The following is a 13,369-nucleotide window of genomic DNA, read 5'->3' as shown; positions in this document are numbered from 1 at the left end:
CTTAATTATGAGTTATAGGCAGCTACCTTTTTAAGGTGACTGAACACTAGATAAAAAAAAGGTCGGGGCATTTATTCTATGTCCCTTCCAACAAACCGCTAGCCTTTCCTTTTTTTGCTAGTGTCAGGTGATGGACTTTCTCTTTCTCTCTCCCTAGAGGAACTTCCTTATATGCTGTAAGATTCTTTCATCAAATTTTATGTTACTTCTCTGGCTTCCCCTGCATTTTTCTTCATTGATTGGTTTATTCCCTGGCTGACACTTGGGAGGCTGTACCTAAACCCCACCTGAAAGAAGATGCAGGGCTGACTTGTAATTTTGCTTTGAGCATTGAATTCTGAATGGGTGCACACTTTGATAAACTCAATACTATGCAAGTTTTGTCAAAGAGTGGTATGCAGGTCCTCCTTGGGAGCATGAAGGTGAACTCAGGATTTGGCTTGTCCCTTTCAACATGCAACACTTGGATAATGACATTTGACTAGTGCCCCTTAACCTGCTCCCAGTGTGCAGGATCTAATCTCCGGAACAGGTTAATGGAGTGGGCTGCAACACTTTTTAATGCTGTACCGTAACCGTTAAACAGGAGGGCCGGTGTTTTACATTTGGTGCCATTTTATACTGAGCCCTACTCTCGGGTTTCATCTGCCCCCCTCAGGCTCACACCCCTCTTATTTTTTGACTAGATAGGCATTCTCTGCTACCATATCTAACTTTATGGGAAGTATCCTGTTTCAGTTGGAGACAGTTAATCACATGGATTGCAAAGAGTTTCTTCAGTTTCCCTTCCAGGATCGGTTTTTGACTTTTCTCTTGCGGGAGCTGCACTCTCTAGGAAGCAGGGCGAGAGAGGATGAAGGTAAGTAGTCTTCTGCTTCCACAGAATCAGGCTTAGAGGAGACCTTCTCTACTGAGATCTCCTAAACCAAAGGATACAATTTTGGTCCTTATTGATGTGATATGTTCCTACCTTGCCTTAGAGCAACCTGGGTCAAGCCACCTCTAAGGTCTCTAGCTTGGGCTTCCTGAAACTGCCGAGACCACTTAAGACTTTTCCAGTCCACTCACTTTTATACTGCCTATGTTTTTATGTTGACTGGCCTCATCCTGAAAAGAATTACGCACAGCTCCAAACGATTTGTTCAGCAATATCTTATTGAAGAGTCATGAACAAATGGTTTGTTCCTGTCATGGAACCAGCCATCTCTTATTTTAGCAAAACCTTAACAGTCCCTGTTGAACATGAAGATGGTTTTAATGACCCAGAGGACAAGAAGCTAGAAGTCCTCTTTAAGGCCTTGTTTGCCCTCCCTAGTCTTGCAATGTAACCTGCTGTTACATCCATGGCAATCTGCCAGACCCTTGCTGTCTGGACTAAATGCATGGCTTATGGCCCAGGATGCATTTTACTAGATCTTTCCGTCCACCACAATCTACAACTTTTGCCTTTGGCGCTATGCTACTGCACAACATCAGCGCTGTTTGCAATGTGCATACAACTTCCAGTCTGTTGCCCTTCCCTGTGGCCTGTCCACTGCACCCCCTTCATCAAAGGGGTTTGTCCTGGTCTGGTGCTGCTTCCTGTTCCTCTGCTATATATAATATTGAAAGTTTTACATAGGTTTTGTTGCCAGCTATTTCTGTGGGCTCCAAATGCTTCCCACCATGCTATAGCGAACAGGAGGAAGAGGTGTTCTGCCATCCCGCCCTAGGGTGTCAACACTGCCTCTCCATAAATACAGTACAGTGAGTGAATGTTGTCACCCAAGAAGAGGAAGTGTGTTACTGGCAGGAACACAAGGTGAAAAATGGGGAAAAAAGATTTACAAAATAAAACAAATGCTGTCACCACATATAAGGACTAGTAGTCTGCATTAGATGACATTTTTATTCTTGAGTTTAGATACACTTTAATGTTCAAATATGTTTGTGCACACAGAAAAAGAAAGTACTGACAATCAAGAAAACATATTGCCCGAAAAACCTTCCGGTTCTGGAGCAAGCAAGAAAAAACAGGTACTGTGTTTCAAGTGAGTTTTTTTTTGTTTCTTTTTTTATTTATATATTTTACAGTCATGACCAAAAATATTGGCACCTCCTGCATTTCTGTCAGATAATGCTCAACTTCGCCCAGAAAATTGTTGCAATTACAAATGTTTAGGCATTATGACACAAAAAAAGTGGAGAAACAAAAAGCCAAATCAGAAACATTCCACGTAAAACCCCAAAAATGGACTGGACAAAATTTTTGGCACCCTTAATTTAATATTTGATAACACACCCTTTGGAAAAAATAACTGAAATCAATCGCTTCCTGTAACCATTAATGAGTTTCTTACACCTCTCTACTGGAATTTTGGACCACTCTTCTTTTGCCAACTGCTCCAGGTCTTTCAGATTGGAAGGGTTCTTTTTCCCAACTGCTGTTTTGAGATCTCTCTGCAGGCGCTCTATGGGATTGAGATCTGGATTCATTCCTGGGCAGTTCAGTACTCTGCAGCGCTTTGTCTGAAACCATTTCTGAGTACTTTTAGATGTGTGCTTTAGGTCGTTGTCCTGCTGTAAGACCCATGACCTCTGACGGAGACCCAACTTTCTGACACTGGGCCTTACATTGCAACCTAGAATTCTTTGGTAGTCTTCAGATTTCATAATGCTATGCACATGGTCAGGGCATCCAGTGCCTGAAGCAGCAAAGGAACCCCAAAACATCAGTGAACCTCCACCATGTTTGACTGTAGGGACTGTATTCTTTTCTTTAACCTCCCTGGCGGTATTCCCAAGTGTAGCTCGGGGTAAAGTTTCAGTACCAAAAGCGATAACCCCGAGCTACACTCGGGCTTACCATGCTTGTTGCTCAGGGATTCCCTGCAGCGCTTACCTTGTCCTTCGCTCCCGCGATGCGTCCCCGGCCATCTCCTCTGGCCGATTCCGGCATCCGTGTTCCGGTCCCTGCGAGCGTCGGGACATACGGGGGCCAGAACTGGCAGCAAATTTAACAATTTTAAAAACTGTCATTTTATAATAAATGAATATTACATAGTAAAACATTACTGTTTCAAAGCATTTCACATACATTTTGTCCTGTGCCCTGCCTGAATTTTTACTGTTCTTTCTGCCTGGAAACTTAGAAAAGTCCATGGCGTCCAAAAAGCGTCCCTTTTTGTCAAAAGCGGTTTTAGACCGGCTAGAGAACAGCGATAGTAAATTAGAACTACTTGCAGAATTGAGTGATAATGACTCGTGGGGGAAATTCATCATCAGACACTAAAAATTATTCTGCGACTTTGCTCAGCAATGTACGAACTTGGCGCTATATTTCAAATTTCAGTGTTTTTGGTTTAATTATATTATTGAATTAAATTTATTATTATTTTATTATTTTGTATGATTATTAAATTATAATTTATGATTTTGTGTTTCAAGTTTTATCATACCCGGGATGTTTACTAGACTCTTGTTCGGACAGATTTCAGTGAGTTATTCCTAAAAATTACAGGCCTACAATAAAAAAAAGACATATTTCCATGCAAAAAAATGTACCGCTTTCAGCACAGAAATATGGACATAATCAGACCGCTAGGGAGGTTAAAGGCCTCTTTTTTTTTTTTTTTTTTTTTCTTTTTTTTTTCTTTTTTTTTCTGAAAACCGTAGGATGGTGGGCTTTACCAAAATGCTGTAATTTTGTATCGTCTGTTCACAGCACATTCTCCCGGAAGGATTTTGGCTTTCTCAGGTAAGTTTTTGGCAAACTCCAATCTGGCTTTTTTGTTTCTATGTCAGCAATGGAGTCCTCCTGGGTCTCCTACCTTAGCGCATCCCTTTTCATTCAGGTTGCGATGTATACTGCGAGCTGACACAGTTGTACCCTGTGCTTGAAGTTCAGCTTCACTTTGTCTGGAAGTTGAACAAAGTTTGTTAGCCACCATTCAATCAATCCTTCATTGCAATCTTTGATCAATTTTTCTCTTCGTCCACGTCCAGGGAGATTAGCTACAGTGCCATGGGCTGTAAACTTCTTGACAATGTTGCGCACAGTGGACACAGAAACATTAAGATCTGTTAATTGATACAGGTGAGTTTAATTACAAATTAGAGGAGTATCACAAACTTGGAATGCAATTATTTCTTACAATTATGAGAAGGTGGCAATAATTTTGTCTGTGGAATGTCAGATTTTTGTTTCTCCACTTTTTTGTGTCGTACCAATACAAACAAAAGATTGCAACAATTTTCTGGGAAAAGTGGTGCATTATCTGACAGAAATGCAGAGCGTGCCAATATTTTTGGCCATGACTGAAGATATATATCTGGTGATCCATTTGATTGCATGAATTGAATTATGATTAGTTTCTTTGAAAATATTAAAAACCTAAATTATGGTATGAATTACCTTGGGAAATCATCTTTGCTTTTTGCTTGTTCCATTGTGCTGTATCCTGGCAACTGTACCTTAAAATGAATTTGTTCATTTGTGAGCTCCCCTGTTCTGGAGTTCTACAAGTGAAAGAGACTCAGGACTGTAATAGCAATTAATGGGTTGTAAGTCAGTTAAGACTGTGTAAGGTTTTCTCAAAAGGATTACAAGTGCCATTGAGCAAAGCAACATAAATACCATTCTATTCACTGCTTTTAAGTGCTCAGCTTGATTTAAAGTAATACTCAGTCACAGCACTTCTTGGTGTGATTTGATCTAGCTGCACATCTTGTCAGCCACAGTGGCTGTACACTAGGTGGTGCCATTACTATATTACATTCTTTATGCTCATGTTTCATTGCTGTTTTTTGCTGCTATTGTTTTAAGGTGTACATGTCCTATAATTATTCATTCTGTTTATTAAACGCAACAGTTATACAAGGTTAACACTGCACATCCTTACAGTCATATGAGAAACCTTCCCTTACAATACAAGTACAATAAATTGCAATGTACAGTATTTTCTTTGTAAGCACATCATATCCTTGCATTACTGGTTATGATTAAGATCATAAAACTCATTCTTTTAAATTGACTGTATTTCTGGCTAAATCTTTGTGGCTGTCTGTGTCCTTTTTTATGCACAGACCCTGTGAAAGAGCGGTCCAGAGTGTTCCATTGCTCCAATGTCCCTCTCCTTTACCAAGCAAGGACTTTCTTTCCTTGGTTCCAGCAGCCAAATAGAGCAGTGCAGTAGCAAAGAACAGTGTATACATGCTGCTAGGAAAGTGGGAGTAGTTTAGCAACCATTTTGCTATGCATAGAGAAAAGAAAGGTTCACGTTAATCACAGTTAAAATGTATCCTGGAAAGCATTAACAATACACTAATAAATTTCACTTGTTGCCTTGAATTTCATGTTCATCCCTCTTTATATAGTATCCTCATTTTTATATTGGACCTTACTCTCTCCCTTTTCTTCTCACATGTCTACTGTCCTTAATAGAATATTATGGTAACAATGCCCAGTATCTTAGTTACATTTTTATATAGTTGGTAAGCTTGAATAAAGACACCAGTCCATCTAGCTCAACCTGTGTGGGTGTGTATGTATGTATTAGGTCTCTTCCACTTCCCATATCCCTGTATATTATGCTCAATATGATGCCCTTCTAAGAGTTTTTTTTTTTTTTTTAAATTAGCAACACCTCCAGTTGCAACCACCAATTTGTGGAAGGGAGCTCCACATCCTTACCACTTTAACAGTAAAAAAAAAAAAAAAAACACTTCTCGTCCAACTTCATTGAGTGGCTTGTGTCTTCTTGAGTGACCTGAGACTGAATAGTTTCCTCCCAATGTTGGAATCACCATTAAGATATTTGTATATCGCCAGGGCCTTGGATAAGGGGATACCTCCAGTCTTCCTGTATAGGGCCAAGGCAGCTGGGTGTATTAGATGTGGGCAGGGAGGGTGATCGGCATGGCAGGGAGGCAATTACTGGAACTGATCCCATGTATGGCTCTCTGCAGCAGCTGAAAACTGGCTTCTCCTCTTCCTCTCACTGGCTTTCAGCTGCTGCCGAGAGATCCATACAGCGGATCGGTTCTGGTAATTGCTCCCCCCCTCCACAACCACCACCCTTCCTGTGCACCATACGTTTCCCCATTCTGCCCAGGCCCTCCTGTGTGCCCCCACCCTCACAATGCTGCCAGTTTCCATCCTCTCCTTCCCACTGGCAGCTGTAAGCACACAATAGGATACTTCAGCATGCAGAATGGGGGGGTGCCTAGTAAATAAGTCACATTTACCAGCCCCATCCTTTCTTGAATTAATAAAATGAGCGACTGGTTTTGATCGCTCACTGTGTTCATTCATAACGAAAGTGTATTGTTTTTTTGTTTTTTTTTTCTTTGGGGGCGGGCTGTCAGGTTGGCTTTATGGGGCCCCATGCTCTCTAACAGCAGCCCTGTATATCGCTATGGTGATTCCAGCCATAGTTCCCATTCCGACATCTTAGTTCCTTTTACAATTCGCTGACACTGTAAAAAGAACCTTTTAGTAGTTGTCAAAAATGTTTCAGATTTCAAAACGTTCTATTTCCTATTTGTAAAATGCCTTTATTCATAATTCTCTCAGAATCTGGCCAAAGCTGAGAATCTAAGGTTTGTTCTACTGATATGTCAATGTCTATCTTGATACCTCTATGGAGACCCTGCCTCGTGCCAGAAATACTATACCATATACCTAGTTCTCACTGGGGTGTGACTGGAATCAAAGTTTTCTTCCATGTAAGAAGCATATACTGTAGTAATTAATAATGATTAATAACAAAAGTATATTTATTATAGTATAGTTATTAATTACTGTATGCTTCTCACAGAGTAGTGAGAATTGTATTTTTTTGAATAAGGTTCAATGTCTAGCTAGTAGATGACTGTGATTTCATGCACCAACTAGTAAATGGTATATATGACCTAAATAATAAGGGATCCTCCTGCGCTCATGGGAATAATTGACAAAATACAGCTGCTGTCACTTAGCTGATACCAATAAGTGCAAAATAAAATTAAAAATTAGTGAAGCGCTTGTATCACATGAATACAATCATGTATCTCCATATAGTGTAATTATAAATCAAAGTGACCACTATATATAATAAATGTGTGTTGACTCCCTCTAGTGAAAAGAAAAAATAGTGTCAACCAAAATAGCTAAATAACACACATTAGGAAACTAAATATATAGTGCATAAATCAAATATAATGAACAGAATATATATACGTGAAAACAGAATATTGGCCACATACAATGGTGTCTAAATTATACATAAATGATATATGCCATAGGTGAACAAGACAATATCAAAGGTGAAAAAAATATTCCATGCATGTGACTGTGCTTTAAGCTGGAACACACACGTGATCTCCACTTCTAAGTGCAAGTACTCTCCTTCAAATGGCAGCAATGCCTGCTCACCTCCCTTCCTCGACCCACACAGGGCCTCAAAGCAGTTACCACCTCAGTGGTGTATTCCTCTGGCAGACTCCTTATTCCTCCTCCTCTCTTATGCAACTATTAGTAGCACAATTGGACTATTTTCGACCTACCCGTCTTTTGACCCTTTCTGTAAAGATCTCATATATCCCAGATATCCAATACAAATCAGATTGCAAGGCAGCAAGGTACAGTGTTAACTGCCTGGATATGGTTTTCTCTGGCCTGACTCTTTCTGCTGCAGTCGAGTAACATTTACAGGTGGAATCCCTCCCCAGCCTGCAACTGGACAGTGAAGGGAAAAGCAGCACATGGTGAACTCATCTCTTGTTATCACATGAGCACTGTAGCACCACTGATTGGCTGATTGTAGTTCTTCTTCTTCTCCAAGTCTGCACTCTGTTGCACAGTGAACCAGCAGGCCAACGTGAAACTATGGAGCCTTCCAGGGTGCATTCAGATCTCCTCACTGCAGACAACAAAATTGCCATCCTGGCAATGGCAATGGCAATTTTGTTGTCTGCAGTGAGGAGATCTGAATGCACCCTGGAAGGCTCCATAGTTTCACGTTGGCCTGCTGGTTCACTGTGCAACAGAGTGCAGACTTGGAGAAGAAGAAGAACTACAATCAGCCAATCAGTGGTGCTACAGTGCTCATGTGATAACAAGAGATGAGTTCACCATGTGCTGCTTTTCCCTTCACTGTCCAGTTGCAGGCTGGGGAGGGATTCCACCTGTAAATGTTACTCGACTGCAGCAGAAAGAGTCAGGCCAGAGAAAACCATATCCAGGCAGTTAACACTGTACCTTGCTGCCTTGCAATCTGATTTGTATTGGATATCTGGGATATATGAGATCTTTACAGAAAGGGTCAAAAGACGGGTAGGTCGAAAATAGTCCAATTGTGCTACTAATAGTTGCATAAGAGAGGAGGAGGAATAAGGAGTCTGCCAGAGGAATACACCACTGAGGTGGTAACTGCTTTGAGGCCCTGTGTGGGTCGAGGAAGGGAGGTGAGCAGGCATTGCTGCCATTTGAAGGAGAGTACTTGCACTTAGAAGTGGAGATCACGTGTGTGTTCCAGCTTAAAGCACAGTCACATGCATGGAATATTTTTTTCACCTTTGATATTGTCTTGTTCACCTATGGCATATATCATTTATGTATAATTTAGACACCATTGTATGTGGCCAATATTCTGTTTTCACGTATATATATTCTGTTCATTATATTTGATTTATGCACTATATATTTAGTTTCCTAATGTGTGTTATTTAGCTATTTTGGTTGACACTATTTTTTCTTTTCACTAGAGGGAGTCAACACACATTTATTATATATAGTGGTCACTTTGATTTATAATTACACTATATGGAGATACATGATTGTATTCATGTGATACAAGCGCTTCACTAATTTTTAATTTTATATATGACCTGACCAGAACTACATGGAACATGTTTAAGATTAGAGCTGCTATGTATAAAATGAAGATAAAGGATAAAATATGGCACAACTGGGTTTTTGTCTTCAAAGTGTTTTTGTTCACCTATGGAACACATACTTTTTTGTTGCTGGCCAATGTATCATAGACTTTGAATGCTTTATCATTACCACCTGCAGTCACATTGTCAAAAGAAAAGTCATCAAACTATTTTTATGCAAAATATAACTATTTACCAATGTGCAGCAAATCTGAGCCCCTCAATACACTTTCAGAATCACTGTGGAATAATTTGAATGATGTAAATGTAGCTGAGTAGATTTGACCACAAGAGACAAGAGAATTCACACCCATACTGTCAGCCAAAAGATCATGCCACCCATGAAGATAATACAAAGACACTTTGTGATTTCTAGTGGCTGTAGAAATTATGTCATCCGCATTCTGTTAAAATGCTCACAATGACATCCTCCTGAACAAGTCATTGTCAATTGTTTCAGAGAACTATTTAAACATTTTATGGTACATATTCTCCCTAATTGTCTTTACACTTTATAAAATATGAATTGTAAATAGTCTAGTGAGCTTGTTGGCATGATAAAAATATTTATATGTATTATTTTCTTTTGTTGTTGTATATGAGCTTGACCCTTTCTCAATGCAAAGGATCTAAATGTCCTCATTTCAGTATAATAAAGCTGTTCAAGTACAGGATTGATGGTTCAAACATCATGACATTCTGTATAGGTCTCATCACTGTGCCAAGATATTTGGAATGTCAGTAAAAAAGGCCACTTCCATATGTGACTGATTTTCTAATGACATTATAAATTTTAGTTACTGTTTAATTTTTCTGTTTTGTAAAATCTTAGTGTTAATATTTTCTTTTCCATTAGAGTTGGCATTGTTTTACTAAAGGCCAAAGGTGAACATAGACTGAAGAATGTACAGACCCAATACAGCTACCCTCAGGGAACTCAGTACACTAGCTCACACATTAACAGTGGTAGGAAGAGGGCGACAAAGGCAAGAGCATCTGTAGTGGGGCGAGACCTCTAATATTTAGGAAGTTTCCTAACTGATACATGTCTGGCTTCAAGAGCGTAGGCACCGTTTTATTTTATACAAATAAGACCATAGCTTGACAGATATGTCATCTCATGTCTGTTTAGTTTGAGTGAAAATGAAGGTATGGATGAGTGAAATTTAAAATGGTTGTAAAGGTAGGTGTTTTACTTTAATGCATTCTCTGCATTAAGGTATAAAATCTTCTCTGTACAGCTTGCCCCCAGCCCCCCTTATCTTTACCTGAGCTCAATTCCGTTCCAGCGACATGTACGAGAGCAGCGTCTCTCTCTCTCTCTCTCTCTCTCTCTCTCTCTCTCTCTCTATCACAGCCACACAGCCAGTGGGAAGGGACACACTCTGTGTGTCAATGGAACCATTGCACAGAGCAGATATGTATAACAGTTTTGTTGTTTTTAAAAAATAAAAATGTATCCTTTACAATCACTTTAAAGGACATGTTGGTACTGAAGTGGAGCATTCCTAACGCTTGCTGAGAACAGAACTGGATAAGAATATTGATCTGAATATTAAGTTACAGCCAGAGGCTATAGCTTGACTAATTCAGGGCAAAGTGACAGAGTCTTTTTAAAGACTACCTGCTTATACTCCCTTCCCCATGCAACTCTACCAGTCTGACTGTCGGAGCTTACATAAGGCTGCTGATATTGTAGTCCTCCTCGTATGACCGTGTTTGTCCCTGACAATTGGAATTCTCTTTAATTTTTCAAACTGTTTAAGCAGATCTTTAAGTGGCTTATAACAAAACTGTCCATTTAAATTGGATTGATCATAGATTTAGTTTTTTGAGCTGTCTTTTACTTTCACAGAAAATATCAGTGTTCCAATGCTACGAATTTCCCATCAGGACTGATCAGTTCTCTGACAAATATGATCTTGTGTTGATAGAAATGATTGCTTAATACAAAAGATTTCTAATTGTTACAGTGATGCTTGCAGACTAATTGTAATCTGACTCTTAATATTTTTCCCTTTGTAAGTGTCTTTTTTTTTTTTTTTTTTTTTTTTTTTAATTCTCTGTAGCCCTGGACATGGAAAGAAGATGATCTCTTAAAAAAGGGAGTGAAAAAATATGGTGTGGGGAACTGGCATAAAATACTTGCCAACTATGAATTCAACAACCGAACAGGAGTTATGCTAAAAGACAGGTGGCGAACAATGAAGAAGCTGAACATGGTCGATGAAGTATGATGCTGGTCGACAACTAAAGATTATTCCAGTAGAATGCTGGGAGTACACAAATTCACAGGCGTATAAACTGTTGTCATACTGACAGGAGGCAGGAACAACAATCTGCACTTGCTTCATATGTTTGCTTTGGCAGAGAAAAGCTTTTGCACTACTCCAATCATTCCTAATGAGGAGGGTCTTGATTTGTGATGCAGTTGGCTGAGTAGAGAAGCATAGATGAATGGGGGTAATATAACATGACATGCATATAGTGTGTGTTCAAGGTGGGAAGTCTGTAAGGGACAACACTGTTAAAATCTGGTCCTTTTTTGTCTTTGTATGCTAAATTACTGCCCATGTTAGCTCTGCACCCTAATAGAATGACCAGTGAAAATACCTATCTTGGCAATTTATTAACTATTTAAATTAGAGTGTGTGGGCATGCAAATATGTGGGAAAGTTGAGCACCTTCCTGTGTAATGATGTGTAAACATTTTATGGGCACTTAACTGCAGGCTATTATATGTAGTGTATACCGGCTTTGTTCTGGGCCATTACCAAGAAGGAGCAAAGTGAGATAAAACAATATTTTCTAACCAAGCTACAGTTTGCACAAAAGTTTGTATTCCCTGGCAGAAATTGTGAAAATTTGGCATTGATATTGAAAATATGACTGATCATGCCAAAAAAATGCTCTTTTATTGAAGGATGATTATCATATGAAACTATTTATTATCAAATAGTTGTTTGGCTCCTTTTCAAATCATAATGATAACAGAAATCGCCCAAATGGCCATGATCAAAAGTTTACATACCCTGGAATGTTTGGCCTTGGTACAGGCACACAAGGTGACACACACAGGTTAAAATGCCAATTAGAGGTTAATGTCCCACATCTGTGGCTTTTTAAATTGCAGTTAGTGTCAGTGTATAAATAGTCAATGAGTTTGTTAGCTCTTACATGGAAGCACTGACTAGGCTAGATACTGAGCCATGGGGATCAGAAAGGAACTGTCAAAAGTCCTGCTTAACATGGTACTGGAACTTTATAAAGATGGAAAAGGACATAAAAAGATGTCCAAAGCCTTGAATATGCCAATCAGTACTGTTAAATCCCCTATTAAGAAGAGGAAAGTTCGGGGATCTCTTGATACCAAGTCAAGGTCAGGTATACCAAGAAACATTGCAGCTAAAACTGACAGAAGAATTGTCCGGGATTCAAAGAAAAGCCCACAGGCATCCTCAAAAGAAATAATGGCTGCTCTGGAAAAAGATGGTCTGGTTGCTTTTAAGGAGTACAATACGGTGATACTTGAATAAAAATGAGCTGTTTGGTCGTGGTGCCAGAAAGAAGCATTTCCTGCACCAATGCCACAAAAAAGCCCAGTTACAATATGCCTGACAACACCTTGACATGCCTAACTAGGCCTTTGTGTCATTGATGCAGTAAAGGCTTCTTTCTGGCACCTCGACCATGCAGCTCATTTTTGTTCAAGTGTCATCATATTGTGCTCCTTCAAAACAACCACACTGTCTTTTTTCCAGAGCAGCCAGTATTTATCTTGTGGTTACCTATGGGTTTCCCTTTGTATTCCGAACAATTCTTCTGGCAGTTGTGGCTGCAATCATTCTTGGTCTACCTGTACTTGGCTTGGTATCAAGAGATCCCCGAACTTTCCACTTTTTAATAGGCGATTTAACAGTACTGATTGGCATAGTCAAGGCTTTGGATATCTTTTTATGTCCTTTTTCCATCTGTATAAAGTTACATTACCTTGTTATGCAAATTTGACAGTTCTTTTCTGATCCCCATGGCTCAGTATCTATCCTAGTCAGTGCTTTCCACATAAGAGCTAACAAACTCATTGACTATACACTGACACTAATTGCAATTTTAAAAGCCACAGATGTGGGACATTAACCTCTAATTGGCATTTTAACCTGTGTGTGTCACCTTGTGTGTCTGTACCAAGGCCAAACATTCTAGGGTATGTAAACTTTTGACCATGGCCATTTGGGTGATTTCTGTTATGATTTAAAAAGGAGCCAAACAACTATTTGAAAATAAATGGCTTCATATGATCATCATCCTTTAATAAAAGAGCATTTTTTTTGGCATGATCAGTCATATTTTCAATATCAATGCCAAAATTTCACAATTTCTGCCAGGTTATGCAAACTTTTGAGCACAACTGTATTTGTGGCTAACCTCGGAGAAAGGAAATGAGTTAAAACCTTCTGGGCAGAGTACAATTTCC

General features: G+C 39.4%; 1 protein-coding gene across 1 annotated transcript in view; it reads left to right on the top strand.

Moving 5' to 3' along the window:
• TERF1 (telomeric repeat binding factor 1) overlaps nucleotides 1-11,750 on the top strand; it is a 55,165-nt gene extending 43,415 nt beyond the window's left edge. The window contains exons 10-11 of the mRNA XM_089661041.1: nucleotides 1,940-2,016; nucleotides 10,965-11,750. Coding sequence (XP_089517167.1) covers nucleotides 1,940-2,016; nucleotides 10,965-11,132 — 245 coding nt within the window. The 3' untranslated portion in view covers nucleotides 11,133-11,750. The remainder of the gene's footprint in view (nucleotides 1-1,939; nucleotides 2,017-10,964) is intronic.
• Nucleotides 11,751-13,369: the final 1,619 nt, after the last annotated feature.

The sequence above is a fragment of the Staurois parvus genome, unplaced genomic scaffold, assembly GCF_062004578.1.
Source record: "Staurois parvus isolate SC_StPar_1 unplaced genomic scaffold, SC_StPar_1.0 ptg001302l, whole genome shotgun sequence".
NCBI lineage: Eukaryota > Metazoa > Chordata > Amphibia > Anura > Ranidae > Staurois > Staurois parvus.
Note: the sequence above shows the minus strand (reverse complement) of the source record. Positions and strands in the feature narration are given on the sequence as shown.